Source organism: Mytilus trossulus, chromosome 7 (assembly GCF_036588685.1).
Source record: "Mytilus trossulus isolate FHL-02 chromosome 7, PNRI_Mtr1.1.1.hap1, whole genome shotgun sequence".
NCBI classification, from domain to species: Eukaryota; Metazoa; Mollusca; class Bivalvia; order Mytilida; family Mytilidae; genus Mytilus; species Mytilus trossulus.
In genome coordinates, this window is record NC_086379.1 from 2,909,361 (window position 1) to 2,932,316 (window position 22,956).

Sequence of the window (22,956 nt, forward strand, 5' to 3'; positions counted from 1 at the left end):
TTAAGTGGGGCGCAATGGCTGAACTTTATTCAGTGGGGTTTTAACCTTTTTCGTTAATAAGTGATTTTTCAGACTGATTTTTTAATTTGATTTAACACTTTTTTCAAAAGTGGCGCGAATCGGGAAACAAGAGTGGGGCGATAATGTGTGGGCCGATTGGCAAGTGGGGCGAGTTGCTATTATTTGATATCTACTCATCGTGTTTTGGGTCATAAAGGCAAAAGGGTATACATCATTTAGTAATAAATAAGTATATTGTAATGGTTGGGTGGCGTTATAAATGAGATTTTATGAATTGTAAATGGTTTTTCGTCTATTCTAAAAGAGGTAGGATGTAAAATAGTTATCCCACTCGGCCATCGGGGCGATCTTAAATACACTATCCAATTTTAATTTAGCTCATATTTACATCTTGAGTAATCATGTAATTAGTCTGTTGATATGATTTTATTTGGCTGACTAGCTGTAGCTCATTTACATAGTTTTGTAAATCTACTCACTTTCATCATTGTAAGATATATGTTGACTTCAGAATGAAAAGATTGTAGTTGCTGGTGTAAGTATGTTTATTGGTATATTTGTATAAAGCTGTGTTTTACTATATATGATAAATTTCAAAACATATAGATAGTTCGTAGTGGCATATCCCAATAGAGGGTGATGGAAAACGCTTATTTGGGGGGATGATAAATGCTTTGAATAAGAACATACACTTGAACCCCTCCTCCTTTATTTTGGGTTGGAACCCCTTTAAAAATGGATAGATCTGCCCCTGTTATGTACCAATAGTTAGTCTAGTGAATAGTTTACATGCATGAAATATCTGTCACTGGACACTAAGCAACCAATAATCAATCCATTCATGACGAAATATATCAAATTGCTTTTATTTCCCTTTACAAGGTTTCATGGTTCACTCTATTCTTGTTAGTCCGAGATTACTCTGACGTCCGACTTTTTGCCAGACAAGCTATCAGACATCAGAGTAAACTTGCCCAGCTTGTCGGACGTCAGAGTAAACTTGCCCAGCTTGTCGGACGTCAGAGTAAACTTGCCCAGCTTGTCGGACGTCAGAGTAAACTTGCCAAGCTTGTCGGACGTCAGAGTAAACTTGCCCAGCTTGTCGGACGTCAGAGTAAACTTGCCCAGCTTGTCGGACGTCAGAGTAAACTTGCCCAGCTTGTCGGACGTCAGAGTAAACTTGCCCAGCTTGTCGGACGTCAGAGTAAACTTGCCCAGCTTGTCTGGCAAAACAGTCGTCGGACTTCAGAGTAATCTCGGACTATATTCCTGTGTACAAAGTAATTGCATGGCCTTTTATAGCTGACTATGCGGTATGCGCTTTGCTCATTGTTGAAGACCGTACAGCGTACGGTGACAAATAGTTGTTAATGTCTGTGTTATTTTGGTCTCTTGTGGACAGTTGTCTCATTGGCAATCATACCACATCTTCTTTTTTATATTCACAACCTCAGTGTTTACAGGCTTAATTGTCATTTAAAATAATGATTTTCTTTTGTTAAAATTTTTATTCAAATATGTACACTAAAAAGTCACTAGACAGTACCTGATGTTGCCACAAACAACGAGTTACATGTACTGCATGGTAATCTACAAACTGTTACACAGTTTACCTTTGGGGGGACATTAATTTTATTATCCTCTCTTAAAATGAGGGACAGTATTTTACAAAACAGTTATTATAACATTCTCTGCATGTCTACACGTTTTATTGCAATTTTAATTTGTTATTTCTTGTATACACCAATAAGCTGTAAATCTTAAGGTAATAAAGTAAACATTCCCGTTTGAATGGTAATGCACTAGTCGTATTTGGGTCCCTATATAGCTTGCTGTTCGGTGTGAGCCAAGAATGCTCCGTGTTGAAGATCGTACTTTGACCAAGCTATAATCTGATAATGGTTTACTTTTACAAATTGAGACTTAGCTGAAGAGTTGTCTCATTGGAACTCTTACTGCATATATTATACCTATTGAAAATCAATTTAAACGACATAAAAAATATATATTCAACATTACACATAAAATGCATACAAAAATATTTCAGAAATTCAGCAAAATGTACATATTGGTACAGTAACAGACTGAGTGACACATTTAATAAATATTATGTTCTATATATATATACTGCTCAGACCACTCGACCACAGTGACCGAAGCCCCCAAGGTTCATATTCTTAACATGGTCCTGTATACACGTTATATTTGTCATTTGACGTAATACACCGATCCATCATCATCACCATCACCCCTAATCTAGAAAATGTTAAAAGATAAATTGTAAACTTTCAGATTAAACATAAATACACATAGACTTCATAGATAGCTATGTACAATTTTTACCCAATTCCTAAGAACCACGTCAAAGATTGTGCATAACACTATCAGAAGTGGATCAAGAAGTTTCCATAAGTTTTTCCCACAAAAGAGGGAGAGCATACCACTCTTAATCTGTCTTGGACTGTGTAGATTAAAATGGGCAAAAGAAACGAACTTCCATATATGTACTTAGGGTAAAATAAGACATTTTTTATACATATGCCTACATGTAGCTATTATCCGAGACCGCTTATTAAGTCTTGTGTCATTTTTTCCCCATATTTATGATAATTTTGCAATAATGCTGATTTTTATTGATTATTTATAATCGGTTTCCAGGAAACTTAGCAAATTTTTACAGATAATTGTTTTTATGTAAGTGTACAAAAGTTAATCATTGATATAAGATATGAATTTACTTCCCTATATCATGTTTAACTATATGATTCGCTGTTGATCCGTATACTTTAGTGAACTAGCTTTCCCCTAGGTGTAGTCTTGCCTGATTTCTTTAAACAAAGAAAGTGCGAAATGGCTTAGTAAGCAATTACATGGAAAGCAGATATTGTGTATTAGAACAAGAGAAAGGAAACTGTTCTTGTCAGTTTATATTTGAGGTAAAAAGTGATTTTTTTAATTAATTTTTTTTTAATATTTTTTTTTTTTATATATTTTTTTTCTTATCTATTTTCAAAAAGTGTGTAAGCTAAGGCTGACTTATTGCATTTTGTCGTATATAATTATATAGAGGCCTGTATGTTATTGGTGCATTTTACATTATATTTTCAAAAATAATCAATAATATGTCATAATAAAATTAAGAAATGAAATGTGTCAAAGCGACAACAACCCGACCATAGAGCAGACAACAAGTTTGCTAAATTTACTGAAATCATATTGCAGAATAACTCCTTGATAGTTGCATGTACATGTATCTAGCCAATCCATATGAAATATGTATCTCTGATATTTAAGGCCTTTAAATCTTTTCGATCATAAAAGTCTGAAGTTGTGAATTGACACGATTTACTGTCATTTGGTCTGCATGATACTCGAACTAAAACAGGTAGAATGCGAAATAAAAGACGAAGTTTTCGCTTTTAAAACGGTAGGACAGAAATTTTTTGTCAAACCAGGCTAATTAACACAATAAAATAATTTTATTACTCTTCCTAGTTTTTTGATTTATTAAAAAGTTTATAACTAGGCATAAACATACTATTTTGAGAAGATTGTGATCTTGATAACATGAAATGCTAGCTGTAAATGTTATAAATGATTTTAATATAATTAACAGCTTAAAAAAGATAGTTAATTAGACTCATTCATGATTTACGGATTCATATATAAAAAAGATGGGTATAAATAGAGTTTACGTCTATCGTCATTTAATAGTTAACATAGGATAGTTGTCATCACACCTGCATACTTATTAGTACTTAGGATTTTTTTTTTTTTTTTTTTACAGCAAATGATATGTTTTGACATTTTATATTTTTTTGTCGTGTGTATAACTAATTTTTATATAGTCATTGTGTCTTGAACCCCTTGGGATATACACATGTGTGTATCTTTTAAAACAAAACAAAAATATTACATTTTATGGATTCCGTTGTCATGGCTGCTACATGTATGCAAGCAATTATCGATATTCCATTAGCATTATTAGTAAGTCCAATTGCACTGATGTGATCTATAATTATGAATATATATATACCTATTGACAAAGAGTCATGATCAACCACCTGTGAACATGGTGCAAGTATAATCTGTCGATCATGAAGTAGAAAGTGTTTAAACAGGATTATGTCGGAATGACTATAAATAGTTATTTTGTGTATTTTATAAATATAAACAGAAATATGACGTAGTTCCTTGGATATCCTGTGTTATGTTTTCCTGTTGCTGAAAACTGAACAATGATCGGTAAGTTATTTTTAAAAAACGTGTGTGTATCATGTTGTCTTTATAGTGTTCGTCGATTATATACAATCAGTCTTTTCAGTCGTGTAGTTTTAAACTAATGATTCATATAGGATCATATAGAAATTATGCCAATGACAGCGAATAACCGCTGACAAACTATTAATTATAAATTATATAATATCTAGGGTAAATACATAGACAATAACTGCTGAAAAACTATTAATTATAAATTATATAATATCTAGGGTAAATACTTATTTTTCATTGTCAATCGATATCCACAATGATTGAGGGGCAGCAACCCTTGCATATGTTGTACTGTTAGGAAAGAGCGTACATTTCTGTCATTAATGAGGCCCCTCATGGGGGGGTCCTAGTAATCACATAATCACCATTAAAAATACAGTCCTAGGTAATCAAATAATCATGAAATATTTGGCTTAATAATCAAATAATCATTAAAAAAAACGGCCAAGTAATCACTTAATCAAAAAACCCATGAGGGCCCTCATTAATGTTTATATACATTGGCGGATCCAGGGGGAGGGGGTTCCTGGGGTTGAAACCCCCCTTTTTTTTACGATCAATGCATTTGCATGGGAGCATGAAGTTGGACCCCTCCCCCTTTACTCTGGGTTGGGAACCCCCCTTTTTAAAATGGCTGGATCCTCCCCCGATATAAATATATATAAGGGTTGCAATGGGGACAGGGATGTCTTCATTTTCTCTATTGAGTATGGATCAATACGGTCATGGTATTTAATTATGCTTATAATGTTAAATCTTCCTTAATTTATTTACAAATTTCCTGTTACTTTCTACATGTATATTTACATAATATATAAATTATTATGTAGATAAAAGAAGATGTGGTGTGAGTGCCAATGAGACAACTCTTCATCCAAATAACAATTTATAATAATAATAATCTTTATTTGTCATATAAGTAACATTATACTTGTAACATAAACAAAAGTAACAACAACAATAAAATAACTGAGTTATTGCTATAACGTACAGGTACATTTATATCTCGATCAAATTTATTAAAAATCTGGTTTACATCATTTTTAGCTCACCTGGCCCGAATGGCCAAGTGAGCTTTTCTCATCACTTGGCGTCCGTCGTCTGTCGTCCGTCGTCGTCGTCCGTCGTCGTCGTCCTGCGTTAACTTTTACAAAAATCTTCTCCTCTGAAACAACTGGGCCAAATTTAACCAAACTTGGCCACAATCATCATTGAGGTATCTAGTTTGAAAATTGTGTCCGGTGACCTTGCCAACCAACCAAGATGGCCGCCATGGCTAAAAATAGAACATAGGGGTAAAATGCAGTTTTTGGCTTATAACTCAAAAACCAAAGCATTTAGAGCAAATCTGACATGGGGTAAAATTGTTTATCAGGTTAAGATCTATCTGCCTTGAAATTTTCAGATGAATCTGACATTCCGTTGTTAGGTTGCTGCCCCTGAATCAGTAATTTAAAGGAAATTTTGCTGTTTTTGGTTATTATCTTGAATATTATTATAGATAGAGAAAAACTGTAAATAGCAATAATGTTCAGCAAAGTAAGATCTACAAATAAGTCAACATGACCAAAATGGTCAGTTGACCACTGTAGGAGTAATTGCCCTTTATAGTCAATTTTTAACCATTTTACGTAAATCTTAGTTATCTTTTAGAAAAATCTTCTCCTCTGAAACTACTGGGCCAAATTAATTGAAACTTGGCCACAATCATCTTTGGGGTATCTAGTATAAAAATTGTGTCCGGTAACTTGGCCAACCGGTTACACGCCATTATTCCGACAGCCCATTAGTCCGACAGCTCATTAATCCGACAACCCATTGTTCCGACAGCCAATTGCTCCGACAACCCATTAGTCCGACAACCCAATAGTCCGACAACCCATTGCTCCGACAGCCCATTAACCCGACAACCCATTTGTCCGACACTTGAGAAACAAATATTGGGCGGTATCAGTGTAAAAAAAAATATCTGTCTTAGGGTCTATATCATTACGCATATATTATATACAGAAATCGTGCTTTATTTACCATTGATAATGTACATAATTATTTCCGTATGGATTGACTTCGAATTCCGTTTAAACGGAAACATGACGTAACAGTTCCTTGCTAACTTAAATACAGACAATTGGCACTCTTAACATCTCTTCCTAATTGTATGTGCAAAATTGGAATTAGTTATACTGCATTTTATAGTTTGTTCTTATATTTGTACTATTACAGATCTGCATGTTAGTCCAGGTATGGGGAGGGTGGGCTCCTTTAGACATGTTTAACCCGCCACATTCTGTATTTGCCGGTCCCAATTAAATCATGAGCCTATTATAAATTAGAGGTTGTTTTTGGTCCTCATAGTGATACATACCAGCAAGCATTAAGTGTTGCTATTTCTTATTTTTACCGGAAAAAAAGGTACAGTAACCCTATCTTTTCTTTTGATATTCTCAAAACATTTTGTAAAAGCTTTATTTTACAATTATATCATTCAGTTTAGCTTTTAATCACATAATGATGTTTTTCCTGTATAATCCATATACAATGTAAACAGCTTGTAAAAATGTAGAGAGGCATTATGTTTTCTGGTCTGTGAGTCCGTTCGTTCGTCCGTGCGTCCGTTCGACTCGCTTTAGGTTAAAGTTTTTGGTCAAGGTAGTTTTTGATGAAGTTGAAGTCCAATCAACTTGAAACTTAGTACACATGTTCGCTATGATATGATATTTCTAATTTGACTGCCAAATTAAAGCATTGACCCCAATTTTACGGTCCACTGCTCATGATAAATGATAGTGCGATTAGTGCACCGTGTACTATGGACACATTCTTGTTTTTATTCTATTTTTTTTAACATATCACAATTAATACGTACGTTTTGGAAAAGTATGAAAAAGTTATATCTGTTTAGGTGTATACTCCCATATCATCTTAAAATAGAGTTTAAAAAGGACTTCGAACAAATATACGTTGACAGCAGGACCTACACGCCAATGAACGTGTTTTATAGACGGTTAGCTCGGGCGATTGTAGTATTTCTGGGCACTTTATATGAGTTTTTCAATGGAACTAAGATGTTAAGTATTTCTAACAAAAGTTTGGTAATATAGATATATTGGTTGATTTGTTAGGTTAAATTCGATAAAACTACCATGAAGTACATTTATATTTGGCATCGAGTCTGGTTTTGTTTTCTTGGTACTTAAAACCATTGTAAATCAAAATGTGCACCTCTTCTTCCGCGAGTTACATAATGTATGCCATCCTTCAGTTGGGATAACTGGAAGGATATGCCACGAGGAGGACGAATTTCGCACGTTTTTAATGATTGAAGCTGATTAAGTGATCTCGGTGAAGATGCTATGCATCGTACCATTGACTGCTTTTCTTTTAAAAGATGTCACATGTAGTACACCCAAGAACGTTTCTATGATTTCCATCAATTGGTCGTTGTCATAAAATTTGCGCAATCGAGGGATTACTGCATACAATCTATTTTAGGAAAAAAGGGGCTCTTGATAATTCTAATAGATCTACAGCCCTGAAACTTCCAGAGGATTCCGAAGTACAAACTACAACATAGTCATGAATATTGTTTGAACCGTTCGCAAAGATGGTGAAGGACCTATAAAGACAACGGAGAACACATCAAACTCTTTAAGGTTTTACTTGTGTTTGTACTTTTTTTCCCATCCACATCTTTGGCTTAACTATCTTATTATTTTACACTCACGTCATCAGAACCCTCTCCCACAAGGGACTACTTGCTATTTCTGTGGTACGTGTGATTGTTTGTGTTAATCTTGTTGTCCGTCGACAATGGAAACCCGCGCCGAAAAAAAAGAAAAATAAAATACCTGGACCCGTAAAACAATAAATAGGGAATGTTGTCCATTGGGCACATATGATGACCCTGCTTGCCTACCTTACAAAGTTTTAAAGGAACATTACTGAAGAACGATAAAATTGACACTACCCAAATGTGTACTTGATCTGAGTTTTGTGGTAATAAGTAATGAGTTTATATTTTAAAAAATTTGGTTGAGGCAAATTATACTTCAGTTGGAGAACAGAAACGAAAAATGTAGCGTTTTTCCCATTTGTAAAAGGGTATAACTCTAAAGTGATTACAGAGGCACCACTAAAATTCAAACTTGATCTGTATTGTGTGGTTATAAGCATCGTGTATATGCTTCATAACATTTGGTTTACGCAAACTAAAGTTAGAGAACAGAAACCAACTTTTGGAAGGACGAACAAACGGCCGGACGGACATGAGTAAAACATTTAATGCATAAAAAGGGTAACGAGGGAAAGGATTCAGTATTTGCAATAAGCATTGCATCAACCCAAGGCACTGAGACATATATGTATATCCTGTAAGAGAAGAATAAACGAATCTAAACGGACAACCACAAATATTATCGAAATGTCGGAATAATGAGCTGTCGGAATAATTGGCTGTCGGAATAATGAGCTGTCGGAGTATTGGGATGTCGGAGTAATAGGCTGTCGGAGTATTGGGCTGTCGGAATAATGGGCTGTCGGAGTAATGGGATGTCGGAATAATGGTTGTCGGACTAATGGGATGTCACCGGCCAACCAACCAAGATGGCGGCCATGGCTAAAAATAGAACATGGGAGTAGAATGCAGTTTTTGGCTTATAACCCAAAAAACAAAGCATTAAGAGCAAATCTGACAGAGTTGAAATTGTTGATCAGGTCAAGATCTATCTGCCCAGGAATTTTCAGATGAATTGGATCATCGGTTGTTAGGTTGCTGCCCCTAAATTGGTAATTTTGAGGAAATTTTGCTGTGTTTTTGTTATTATCTTGAATATTATTATAGATAGAGATAAACTGTAAACAGCAATAATGTACAGTAAAGTAAGAACTAAAAATGAGTCAACATGACCAAAATAGTCAATTGACCCCCTGAGGAGTTATTGCCCTTCATAGTCATTTTTTAACAATTTTCACAAAATTTGTAGATTTTCACTAACATTTTCCACAGAAACTACTGTAATAGATAGAGATAATTGTAAGCAGCAAAAATGTTTAGTAAAGTAACTTTAAGTAAGATCTTCAAACAAATCACCATCACCAAAACACAATTTTGTCATGAATTCATTTGTGTACAATGTTTAATATTAACATAGACCAAGGTGAGCGACACAGGCTCTTTAGAGCCTCTAGTTATTATCCCCCTCAATAAAATCTGGTTGTTTAGTACCTGTTCTAGAATTTAAATCTCCTGCTAAAATTATACTTCCACTTTTTGAATATTTCTCAATATCTGTTTCCAAAAGGTCAAAAATGTCTTCATCTAGAGATTGCGTGTAAGAAGAATTAGAGGGTGGATTATAAATGAAACAAAGATATATATCCTCAGTTGTGCTGAAAAAAAGTGCTACAAAGTTTTAACCATATGTAATCATTAGTTTTGTGTTCTAAAAATTTTACCCCAGCTTTCAAGTTTGATTTTACAAAAACTGAAATTCCTCCCGATATTTTATTGGACTTTTTGGATTTTGCTCTTGATAAATGGACTGAGTTAAACCCATTTATAACTAATGATTCCTCCTGGGTACAATGTGTCTCCAATAAACAAACAATATCCTTTGTTTCTATTTCTCTTAAAAATCTAAAGTCCTGATATTTATTGTACCCTTTACTTTTAAAACCATTTATATTCCAGCAACTGATATATGTTATTTCGATTTCTTTGTGAATATACACATTTTTTATACTTGACACAAAGTTTTTATACTAATACTTTGTACAAAGAAAAATATATACCAATGGCCAACAAGAACAATTACAACTATATAACATGTGATAAGAAAGATAACTCTTGTAATCTTATATATATTGACTTGTCTGACTGTACTAGTACTGATAATCATCAAAGAAATATTTTTTGAAATTTGAAATTTCTTACACTTCACATCTAAGCTTTTCACTTATTGAAATACTTTCATAGACTATCTTTCTAAAAGTTCTTATGAGTTATAACATTTAAGAATTGAATGCTTCTTTTTGTAAATTTATTGGGTGGTAAAAGCGTTGACCGAAGTACATTTTGTATGAAGCGCGGAAGCGCTTCATTCTAAAAATGTACGCACGGTCAACGCTTTTACAACCCTATAAAGTTTCAAAAAGAAGTATTCAATACTTATAATTACATTTTTTTAGCTAAAATCATGAAAACACGGTTTTTATCCAGTTTTATTTAATTCACCTGTGCACTTTTTTGTGGGACCTCGTGTCATCATGCATGATAAATGTTATTGTCTGATGCAATTGTTTACGGAATAACATGTTAGCCAATCAGAATAACGTATCATAATGAAACTTACATCTAATGTAATTATTTATCATTATACATGTATTACCAAACATGCTTAATTTTCAAGTTAACATTTTTTGGCAAAATTTGTGTTTTTAGTTAAGTGAATATCCTTTCTAAATATAACAGTCAATCAGTACAGTCATGACAATAAACACCTAAAAGTATGCAAAACAAATAGTAAAGAATAAAATTTAATTTCAACATGTGATTCTTTAAACACTTTATATATTCATATCTTGAATATAAAACATAGAAAATGCACCTTTTTGTTCTATTCATGATTGTTCTACCCAGACCCATTATACATGTAGCTTGAATATTGATTACCAGTATGCATTATGTCCTGCATTAGTAAATTCTCTATTGTATCTGTCATGTGTGAATTCCCTATTATTATATCTATCATGTGTGTCATACATATATCTACCATTTGACCTTGACCCTACATAGTGAGTTTGAGAACTATCATAATGGTTTTGTACATTCAAATTTCTGTAAGAATGCTTACTCTTTTCAATCTTAATATTCAAAGCTTTTCTGAGCCAGAATTTCATGTTTGTTACAAACAAACTGGTTCCCTGTTTGGACAAATGAAGTCCATCAGAAATAAAAAATCCTCTAATAGCTTGATCTCTACTAGAAAAAACAGAATTTTCACAAATAAGTACTTCAGAACTCTTCAAAAAATTGTATTGAGTTAAAATATTACTCTGAAGTATCTTTTGATTCAGGTCTGAATCCTTCACTGACAAAAAAGGAAGAGTGATAATTAATTTAGCAAAAGAACAATGATCTTTAAGCTTTTGACAAAATAATTCAAGTTTTCGAATGAAAACGTCTGGAGTTTCAGCTCTAATATCATTTGTATATACATGAAAAAATATACAATCATAATCTGTGTCCAATTCATGTAATTTTTCTTCCATTTCTGACATAGAGTAACTTGTATATTTATGAACTGTACATCCTTGTAGAAAATTGTCTAATCTTATATATCGAACATGAGAATTGCCTAAAATGAGTGCTTTCTTTGTTTCGGGTACATAAGAACTTTCATGTTGAAATTGAGAGCTTCCTGTTTGTCCTCTTTCATCTACATCTGCGATTGGCGAAAATCTGTTTGAAACTTCGATATTTGGAATGCTTCCTTCAGAATGAGTAAATAACCTTTTCGCTGGATTGTTTGAACTATTTGCACTTGGATACTGTTTATCCAAATTGAGGGTTTTAGCTATGTTCTCAAGTGTTTTTGTTATTTCCCTGTTTGTGCGTGTGTTGTCAGATAATTTTATTATGTTACAACAACATTTGTTTAAAAAAAAAAAGAAACCGATGATTCCTAAGATGAAGAACAGCCATAAAAGCACTGTTACTTCATTGCGGATTGTAACCGTTGATTGTACCATAGTGATTTCGTGCACATATCACCTCCCCCCCCCCCCCTAGTTAACAATAAAACTACACATACCCTGATTCAGGATAAGATAAAGTTAAAAATAAAATGCAAAGCAATTACTTTCTTTTGATACTCGTTCATGCATATACCCCGGTTATCCACTTTTACAGTGTTGTCACGAGGTAGCGTGTTCACGATTGGTTTTACTTTAACCGTCAGCTACTAGTATTCATGGTGCATTGAGGAAAATTAAAATACCGGCTAATATAAAAAAAAAATGAAAAAAGAAGAAGATGTGGTATGATTGCTAATAAGAAAACCAAAGAGACTTAAATAAGACAGAAATTAAAAACTATAGGTCACCGTACGACCTTCATTAATGAGCAAAGTCAATACACCAGAAGCATATTGGTCATATACCATGCATATCTTATCACAGGATCGCTCACTTTTTTAATAATGATTTTTGATAAATTGCAATTAGCCATGTTTGAATTTTGCAGATCTCATCAAGTTAATCTACTTTGTAGTTTTTTTCTTTCATTGTCATGACTGTGATTTCGACCAATCAGAAAATTAGTATTCCCTGTGTTATTGTGCGCTCCAGAATTTTATGTTTTAACACAAATCAAAGCTTCTTTTTTCTGTTATGTGTATTCGTTTTAGTATGATTATCCATTTTTATTCACCCTAAACAATTATAAATGGTTTACAATTAATTGTCAGTAATGTGTCATTACGGTTGCTTTGGTTACTGATTTATAATTATATTTCTATGTAATTGATTTATATACCTAGGAAAATATATATTCGGCTTATCAGAAAGTAAGGAGAATCGATATGGAGACATAACACTGGACACAAACTATTCATTGAACAGATTTTAAATTGAAATTATAATTCTTAAATTTATATGAAATAATTTTAATTTTCAGGAGTAACAGCAATTGACAGCGAGAATGACGAGTTAGTAAAAGATCTTGTGGAGAAATGAATGTAAGTTATTTAAACATATTTTATAAAATAGACGCGAAGTATAAAAACATTATAATACAGCGCAAAACCTTGAAACACTACAAAAACAACATAGCAATTAAATGATAACAACTGAAATGATATTCTTGAAGAACAAAACTTATTTCGTGATGGCTATTTAACGTTCAGCGACAAATATCATAAACGAATTTAGTACTGGATATATCAGTGTCACATTTTTTTTAAATTCAATTGTTAGAAAGGATAGGAAATAAAAAGAGCGAGTTCAAAACATACTACACTAATGGCAAAAGTTCCCGGAAAAAAAATCTCATTTAAGAAGTAGCGCGTAGCACACTGAAGCAGTCATAAATGCAGCTGCTACGGAAGAATAGACGGTGCCTGGTCTGCTAGAAATTTCTGAAGATGAAAATGGCAACCACTGGAATATAGTCACCTTTTGTCGATAATACAAATTATAAAGATTATGAAAAAATAGTTTTTAGCGTTAAAACGCTTTGTATTCTATGTGTACAACATAATTGCGTCAATCCAGTAGTTTTTAACGACCTTGAATGACTATACAGCCCATGCACGGTCGGGCATCAAACTCAGAAAAAAAACGGAAGCTTTTGTGAGTAAATAAAAGCTATTGTTATCCGATGAATTTACATGTATATGCCTTTTCCGTGATCAAGGAAATCACAGAATTCGTGGAATTAAGGGCTTACATATGGTTGTCTATAAGGTGTTGAAAACCATAGTAAACGTTACCATCTTTGAATGCCATTGTGCGGATGAAAAATACCTTTACACAAAACATACCATTTTCTTTCTTTATTTTAGATATTCTATCGGCTGCATATAAAAGTAGAGGAGTTTTTCGGAGGTCTATTTGAAAGGCATGGACGTTTTGTTGCCAGACATCCGTGGGCGGTTATCATAGGTGTGGCTATAATAGACATAGGACTCGGTCTCGGTCTTCTGAAGATCCAGACAGATAACAGTATAGAACAGTATGCCCCAGAAGACAGCACAGCGAGTAAACACAGGGAGGAGGTATGCACATTTCCTACATATACAATTTTTAACCCTGCTTTGTAATAGATCGACACGCTGACCTGGATGTTAACCCTGCTTTGTAATAGATCGACACGCTGACCTGGATGTTAACCCTGCTTTGTAATAGATCGACACGCTGACCTGGATGTTTAAAGTGCTAGTTTGCATGGTAATAGTCCACAGGACGACTTGCCACATTACTTGAACTCATTATTCTGACTCCGACAAGACCAGTCTTTGCTCTCACTCTAAAATGCCCCGACCGCGGGGTACGAACCTTTTTTTTTATCTTTATCCGCGGGGTACGAACCTACTACCTCTCGTACTATTAAAGTTTCTGAAGTTGCATTATACATATACTTATATAACATTTGAAAGACCTCAAACATTTCACAGTATATAAACAATATTAAACAACCCCTTGTCTCGTTTGAACATTTTGAGCATGTCCTTAGAATATTTAAAAAAAATCAACATTATGGAAGTATGTGTCAGTTTTGAGATTAAAGCATGAACAATTCTTTCTCAAATGACAATTTGTTTTTGTAATTTCTTTACAAATAAAGTCGTTGATATCTGATTTGAACTACACATACATTACAACATTCATTTTGGTTTGTACCTAAATCCTGTTTGTCTTAAATGAATATCATAGTTACTCTTTTATGCTCATGAATTTCCATTGATCACAATTTCAATTTAACACACAATCATACCCGTTTATGTTTTAACTATACAAATGTTATGTTTTATAAGGAATATGTTATTGATTGGAATAAAACATAAAAATGTCGCCAACACATTATTGACTACAAGACTAAACAAAATCAATGTTTATCAGTAAATTTAGGAAATTAATTTACAAGAAGAGGCTGTCTTGAAATTTTACCAAATTGATTTATATAACTGATAAAACAAATATCAATTTACGTTATTTCGCAAGATTTTGAACGTTGTTCTTCGTGATCTTCATGAGGTCAGCCATGTGATATCATTACATTATCATTAGACTCGACAGAGGAACCCACGTCTCAATCGAGTCTCAACAACCGAGTAAGTTGAGACTGAAAATATTTATTAGATACTTTAAGACAATTTTTTCTGTACAAAACAATATGACCAAAGATTTAAATGAATGGTATGTTGATAATATTATTACCCTTACCGGCAGATGTGTTAAATTTATAGCAAATCTAAAAAAAACAACAAATCATATTGTTTTTACTTTTCAAGGTGTACAGCATGTTCCCAAATGTTGACACAGCCAACAACTTTTACCAACATAGTTTGATATCCTACAGCCATTATGCTATAGTTATTGCTCAAAGAAAAGATGGAGGCAACATAATTGATTTATCCAGTTTAAGTGATGTCGAGGCTCTTTACAATTACACCGTATCCATTTCTATAGATTCCAGTGGATCCACGTACAAGTATAATGACGTATGCGCCCGAAGATTTTCATCGTGTGTGATAGATGGCAATTACATTTTCAGTACTGACTTTAAGAATGACCTATCTACCGGAAACATATCATATCCTTCATATACAACTTCAGGTCAGACGTTTAACATTAGAGACACTTTTGGAAAACCTGTAGCTATCGGTGGCTTTCTAGAATCTGCAGTTGCAATCAGACTTACATTCTCTGTTGCTGGCAACAGTGTATCCGATGACTGGCAAGATGCGTTTATAAAGAAAATGAAGTCCTATTCTAGCAATACTCTTAAAATAGATTTTGCTCACGGAACCAGTCTTGATGAAGAACTGAATGCTAACATATCTGGTGATATTACCCTTTTTATAGTGACCTTCAGCTTGATGATCACATTTTCTGGATTAGTTTTATTTGGTGGAAATTCAGTATCAAATAGGTGGTTTCTAGGTACAGCAGGGGTTGTTTCAACAGCTCTAGCAATTGTTGCAGCGTTAGGATTTGTATGTCTTTGTGGAGTGTTGTTCGCCAGTATTGTTGGGACAATGCCGTTTTTAATCATAGGCAAGTATTCTAGATATATCTTACATAATGTATTTTTGAATGATTGACATTGATGGACTGTAACGTCCAAATCATTTGGTCCTTTTCCATTACTTTTTTAATTTAATGAACTAACAGGGTAACAGCGAAGCTAACAGTTTAGAGTTTAATTTTTCGTTTTTTTCCTTAGAGGCAGTGTGATTTAAATGATGCTTTAATACTGCAGTTTTATTAAGATAGACACTTAATTGGTCATGGAGTCTTATCCGGTTACCTAAAACGTTTACATTTTTTATGTCGTAATGCCAACAACATTAAGGATTTTTATTTTTTATTTTACAGGGATCGGTGTCGACGATATGTTTATTCTTTTGTCTGGTTTAGCACAGACTTCACACATTGGTGATATTGAGACACGTATTGGCAAGACCATGCGTACTAGTGGTGTTGCTGTTACCATCACATCACTTACTGACGTCATCGCTTTCTGTGCAGGTGCCTCGTCACTGTTTCCAGCAGTAAAACATTTCTCCTTATATACAGGTGTGTTGGATTTTTTAAAGATATATGAGAAAAGGCGGAGTTAACCGAAGCAAATTTAAAGTACCATAAATTGAAGAGAAACTGTCACGGCATGGCAAACATAAACCACCCGAAAAACGGCAAAGAGACAACACGTCTACAAATCACTACCTATTAAACCAGACTTAGTAACACAAACCTACCATAAGCTGTGCCTACGAATTTTTAATTGATAACTTACCAAACATTTCATCCTCAAAAGAAAGAAAAAAAGAGAGAGACTTGATTTCTATAAAAAAAGGTTTCGGCTTTAAAAGAAATGTGATTTCTACTACTAAATAATGTAGGACTTATATACCAATTATATGGTAAATTTTCTGTTACAAAACTTTGAATTTTTCGAAAAACTAAGGATTTTCTTACCCCAGGAGTAGATTACCTTAGCCGTATTTGGCACAACTTTTTGGAATTTTGGGTCCTCAATGCTCCTCAAATTTGTATTTGTTTGGCTTTTTAACCATTTTGATCTGAGCGTCACTGATGAGTCTTATGTAGACGAAACGCGCGTCTGGCGTATAAAATTATAATCCTGGTACTGTTGATAACTATTAACACCACTGGGTCGATGCCACTGCTGGTGGACGTTTCGTCCCCGAGGGTATCACCAGCCCAGTAGTCAGCACTTCGGTGTTGACATGAATATCAATTATATGGTAATTTATGTAAATTTTCTGTTACAAAACTTTGAATTTTTTGAAAAACTAAGCATTTTCTTACCCCAGGAGTAGATTACCTTAGCCGTATTTGGCACAACTTTTTGGAATTTTGGGTCCTCAATGCTCCTCAAATTTGTATTTGTTTGGCTTTTTAACCATTTTGATCTGAGCGTCACTGATGAGTCTTATGTAGACGAAACGCGCGTCTGGCGTATAAAATTATAATCCAGGTACTTTTGATAACTATTATACTAAATAACTTTAATACTAATATTAGGAAGATGCTTTTAAAATAATTAATTTCTACTTTTTTTACTAAGTTTTACAGTTTGATGTTCCCGGAACGATTAATGATATCGTTAAAAGCTATGCAAATGTTGTTTTTTATGAATATTTGAATCGGGTTTTAATCGCACAACATATTTGTAATAGTGAATAAAAGTAAACAATAAAACATATTTAGAAATTAAATAAAATAAGAAATGAAAGATGTAAAAGACAAAATATAAATTCACTGGTTAACTTTTCTCATTTCAGGAACCGCAATTTTGTTTTGTTATTTGAATTATATGACGTTTTTCGTTAGCTGTATGACTCTTAACGAAAGACGAGTTTCACAGAACAGACATTTCTTTACATGTCGACGGGTTAAAACTAAAGATAAAATGATTGAAGAAAGTAAATCAAAGGCTTTAATTCTATGCTGTGCTGGATCACCATCAAAACATCGAGATGAAGTTGAAGGTCCGATTGAAAAATATCCTAAAATGCTCCTAAAGAAAATTCTGCGGTTTACTCCTGCAAAAATTATCATTTTACTTCTATTTGCTGGCTTTGTAGGAGTATCAATATATGGAGCAGTCCATTTCAAAGAAGGGTTAGATTTAAAAGATTTAGTGTCATCAGACTCTTACTTCTACAGTTTCCAGGAATCTCTAACGTCTTTCTATGACCAAGGTATAACTATCGGTTTGTATGTAAAATCAGATGTTGATTACAGATCGAGTGAGACACTGGATGCTTTAAATAGTTTACGGGACACTTTTCAGAAAGTTCCTGATATAAGCGACACATTTTTCTTATCATGGTTACATGCCTATATTAGTTCAACACACTTCGATAATTCATCGAATTCGAATTTTGTAGCTGGGTTCCAGGCTTTTTCAGGAACAATAGAAGGAAATATGTATCTCAACGATGTTACTTTTGACAATGGGAATATATCCGCTTCTCGATTCCATATTTTAACTGAAAGTATTGCATCGTCCGGTGGTCAAGGTGACATGATGTTACGGGTACGAGATATCGCATCTAATTCACCGTTACCGGTTTTCCCCTACGCGGGAACATTTATTTACATGGAAGGATTTGTTGCAATATACTCCCAAACATTACAAACTATAGGTATTTGCGTTGCTGCAGTTTTTGTTGTCACCTCCATATTCCTGCCACTACCGGTGATGATCATTTTCATTACAATAACTGTCATACTAATTATGGTATCTATTTTAGGCTTTATGCATTTTTGGGAACTGACTCTTAGTTCTGTAACAATGATTCACATTATCATGTGCATTGGATTTTGTGTAGACTTTGCTACCCATATTTGTCATGCGTTTGTACAGGCAAAAAGCACAAATCGAGACGACCGAGTAGGTATGGCCTTAGACACAGCTGGAGGTCCAATTTTGAATGGTGCTCTTTCAACAATTATAGGGGTTATAATGCTTGCTCCGTCCAAGTCGTTTATCTTTTTCTCATTTTTTAAGGTCATGCTCATGGTTATGTTATTTGGTCTGATTTATTCAATTATTCTTCTGCCAGTTTTACTTTCCTTTTTCGGACCAAAATATGTGTCAACACAATCTGAGAAAAAGGAAGAGAGGTCAGTAGATACTGAGAATGGAATTATAAGAAATTCAAAGTCTTCAAATGGTACCGAACATTCAAAAGATACATTTATAAGGAAGAAAGAATCAACAACTAGTCAAGGGGTAAATACAGATGAAGATTCTAGAAACAAGAAAAAGAAGAAAAAGAAAAAGAGAAAGAAAAGTAGACATCACGAGGAAGATCAAACTGAAGAGGAAGAAAAAAGGAATGAAAGTAGTCGGATGACAACAAGGGACTTGCCGCCTATAAAGTTTAAATCGAAAATTGAAATTTCTCATTCAAACAGATCCTACATACATGATTAACCTGTAATATGAAGTTCAAAGTATTAGAATTTTTTAGGCTTTAAGATCCTTTCGTACAAACTTCAGTGTTTAAAATTAACAGTTTAAGACCATACTTTTACATACAGTACACAGTAAAGAAAACTTTATTTTGTTAAAGATTGTGTTTTTGTTGTGCGGTGTTGTCTCAACTCTCGTGTACGTAAACCCCATATCAACTTTTATTCATATTTTGAATTTAAATCGACTTTAATATCCTGAAATATTTGACTCCATGTTAAGGTTTCAATTGTATAAAATGTACTGACCACATGCTACTTTTTCAATTGTAGTTTATCGGGAGGGTGTAATAGAAACACGTTTGTGCTGAGTACGTGCGAAGCTTTTGTTCAATGTTCATCTTACGCACAATCAACCCAATAGGATTATAAGATATTATACAAGAAGCATAAATACTACTTTAGTTTCTATGTGACTCTAACAAAAGAGAATTCAAAACCCACTTAGGTCGTCAATATAAAAAAGAAGACTGATGTGGTATGATTGCCAATGAGACAACTATCCACAAAAAGACCAACATGTCACAGACATTAACAACTATAGGTCACCGTACGGCCTTCAAAAATGAGCAAAGCCCATACCGCATAGTCAGCTATAAAAGGCCCCGATAAGACAATGTAAAAAACAATTCAAACGAGAAAACTAACGGAATTATTTATGTAAAAAACTGAACGAAAAACAAATATGCAACACATAAACAAACGACAACCACTGAATATACAGGCTCCTGACTTGGGACAGGCAAATACATAAATAATGTGGCGGAGTTGAACATGTAAGCAGGATCCCAACCCTCCCCCAAAATATAATTGGTATATCAAGTTTGCATTTCACATGTTTCAGTTTTGTAGTACAATGTACTTTTTTTTTTTTTTATGCATGTAATTGCAATCTGATTATTTTACATTTTTAATTTTTTAGTTGAGTTATCCATTTGTTATCATTGTTTATGGTGAATGTTTTTATGTTGATAATCATGCCCATTGCGAGCCCTCAATTGGGCGTGCCAAGATAAATTCTTTACAACACAAGAAATGCACCATATCATATCATATATACATGTAGTAGCTTCCAAAAGTAGAAATCAAGTATACTTGGAGCATTAATTTGGAATTTATACCTAATTAACAGATACAAGTTTCTTTTAGAGGCAATAATCGGATTTGACAAAAATACATGATAGGTCAACTTCAATTTGGTCAAAGGACAAGATTTCAATTAAGGAACTGAAAATCAAAATCGTTTTTGCTGTGTTCAGGTGAAAAAAATACGTCTAACTTGAATGTTTACAAATGCAAAATATTGTGTTAGTTGGTAAACAAATAGTTATTTGAACTATTATAAGAACATTTTCATTTTCACAGAATTTTTAGTTTATATGCATGACCTCAGAAACGTTGCGTATCATCATTTTGATGCATTGCATTTGCTTTTGAAAAAGTAAGTTGCAACAAAAGTTTAAATCGAAAGAAATTAAAAGTGTGCTTCTTTTATTGTTGAGAACATATAAGTTATGAAATCTAGAATTTGTTTATATTAAATACGTGATTTTAATGTTTTATTTATACAGTTGATCATTAAATGAAGGACGAAAGATACCAAAGGGACAGTCAAACTCATAAATTGAAAATGAACTGACAACGCCTGGCTAAAATGAAATATATATTTCTTTATTTTCATAAACCAAAGTACAATGGTACAGAGACATATACAAATAAATTAACATAGTATAAATTTTAAATACAAATGTAAAATAGAGACATTAAGTGATTACCCAGGAGATTATAGGCTTTTAATAACAATTCTTATAAACTTGCACAGATTGTTTAGTTCAGACGGGTTGCTACTAATCATTAGACCTTGAAATTTTTAAATATTTGGTCTGTTTATAAAATGATGCTAAAGTAGCAGTTGTCTACTATCGTTTATTGCCGAGCATTTTAAAATATAATGGAACTCGTCGCCAATGTCACCGGAATTGCACAAAGTACAAAAACGATTTGCTTTCTGAATGTTTTGCCATCTACCAATTTCGATAGGAATTTTTGTGTTCAACGTTCTAAATTTACAGAAAGAAGCAATATTTTTGTCATCTAAAATATCAAAGTAGGTTTCGAAATTTATACTATTTTTTAATAATTTATAATTTAGTGCTTTTGGAGAATTCTGTACGGTAGAATACCATGTCTGTCTGAACTGGTCAGTTAATCTTAATTTAACAGTATAACACAACCAGTTTTTACTTATAAAATATTTAGATTTCCATATATTTGATAGTCCACAATTATCAAGCACAGATTTTACATTCTTACACCAAGCTATATTTCCATAATAACTACCAGTAGCAAGATTGTATAGAATAACAGGAGGTTTCTTATTTTCCCCAGTTACAAGCATTTCCCAATAATTAATAGTACGTAATTTAATAAAAATATCCAGTGGGAATCGGCCAAGTTCCCCATTATCATATAATCAGGCGTGGATTTTTTAAGATTCAGCAGTAATTTACAAAATTTTAGATGAACACGTTATATAACAGAGGTGTTACCCATTCCCCAGACTTCACACCCGTATAATAATATAGGCTTTACTACTTTGTCAAATAATTCTAGTTGACCTTTAATATTCAAATTATGTAATCTCCCCTTAAATTTTTAAGAATATCGTGCATAGCTCTTGTTGCTTTCTCTGCCTGTGCCTTTTTTCGTCGTATATTGCTATCACGTTGGCGTCGTCGTCTGCGTCGTCGTTGTCGTCGTCGTCGTCGTCGTCGTCCGAATACTTTTAGTTTTCGCACTCTAACTTTAGTAAAAGTGAATAGAAATCAATGAAATTTTAACACAAGGTTTATGACCATAAAAGGAAGGCTGGTATTGATTTTGGGAGTTTTGGTCCCAACATTTTAGGAATTAGGGGCCAAAAAGGGCCCAAATAAGCATTTTCTTGGTTTTCGCACTATAACTTTAGTTTAAGTTAATAGAAATCTATGAAATTTTGACACAAGGTTTATGACCACAAAAGAAAGGTTGGGATTGATTTTGGGAGTTTTGGTTTCAACAGTTTAGGAATTAGGGGCCAAAAAAGGGCCCAAATAAGCATTATTCTTGGTTTTCGCACAATAACTTTAGTTAAAGTAAATAGAAATCAATGAAATTTTAACACAAGGTTTATGACCATAAAAGGAAGGCTGGTATTGATTTTGGGAGTTTTGGTCCCAACATTTTAGGAATTAGGGGCCAAAAAGGGCCCAAATAAGCATTTTCTTGGTTTTCGCACTATAACTTTAGTTTAAGTTAATAGAAATCTATGAAATTTTGACACAAGGTTTATGACCACAAAAGAAAGGTTGGGATTGATTTTGGGAGTTTTGGTTTCAACAGTTTAGGAATTAGGGGCCAAAAAAGGGCCCAAATAAGCATTATTCTTGGTTTTCG

The 22,956-nt window shown here is 33.5% G+C and overlaps 1 protein-coding gene across 4 annotated transcripts; it reads left to right on the forward strand.

Annotated features, from left to right (window-relative positions):
* Nucleotides 1-269: 269 nt before the first annotated feature.
* Nucleotides 270-21,076, forward strand: LOC134724491 (patched domain-containing protein 3-like). Of its 4 annotated transcripts, none has more exons than XM_063587540.1 (6): nucleotides 270-327; nucleotides 12,968-13,028; nucleotides 13,854-14,066; nucleotides 15,303-16,068; nucleotides 16,390-16,590; nucleotides 17,823-21,076. In XM_063587540.1, the coding sequence occupies exons 2-6, from the start codon at nucleotides 13,023-13,025 to the stop codon at nucleotides 19,481-19,483; spliced, it is 2,847 nt and encodes a 948-aa protein (XP_063443610.1). In that variant the 5' UTR covers nucleotides 270-327; nucleotides 12,968-13,022; the 3' UTR covers nucleotides 19,484-21,076. The 4 variants fall into 4 exon arrangements, with proteins under 4 accessions (XP_063443610.1, XP_063443609.1, XP_063443608.1 ...); XM_063587539.1 differs by lacking the exon at nucleotides 270-327 and adding an exon at nucleotides 522-556; XM_063587538.1 differs by lacking the exon at nucleotides 270-327 and adding an exon at nucleotides 2,814-2,957.
* Nucleotides 21,077-22,956: the final 1,880 nt, after the last annotated feature.

Coding starts and splice junctions, on each gene's coding strand:
- LOC134724491 (XM_063587540.1), top strand. Junction 14,067..15,302: donor CGAGTAAACACAGGGAGGAG/GTATGCACATTT, acceptor TTACTTTTCAAG/GTGTACAGCATGTTCCCAAA. Junction 16,591..17,822: donor ACATTTCTCCTTATATACAG/GTGTGTTGGATT, acceptor TTCTCATTTCAG/GAACCGCAATTTTGTTTTGT.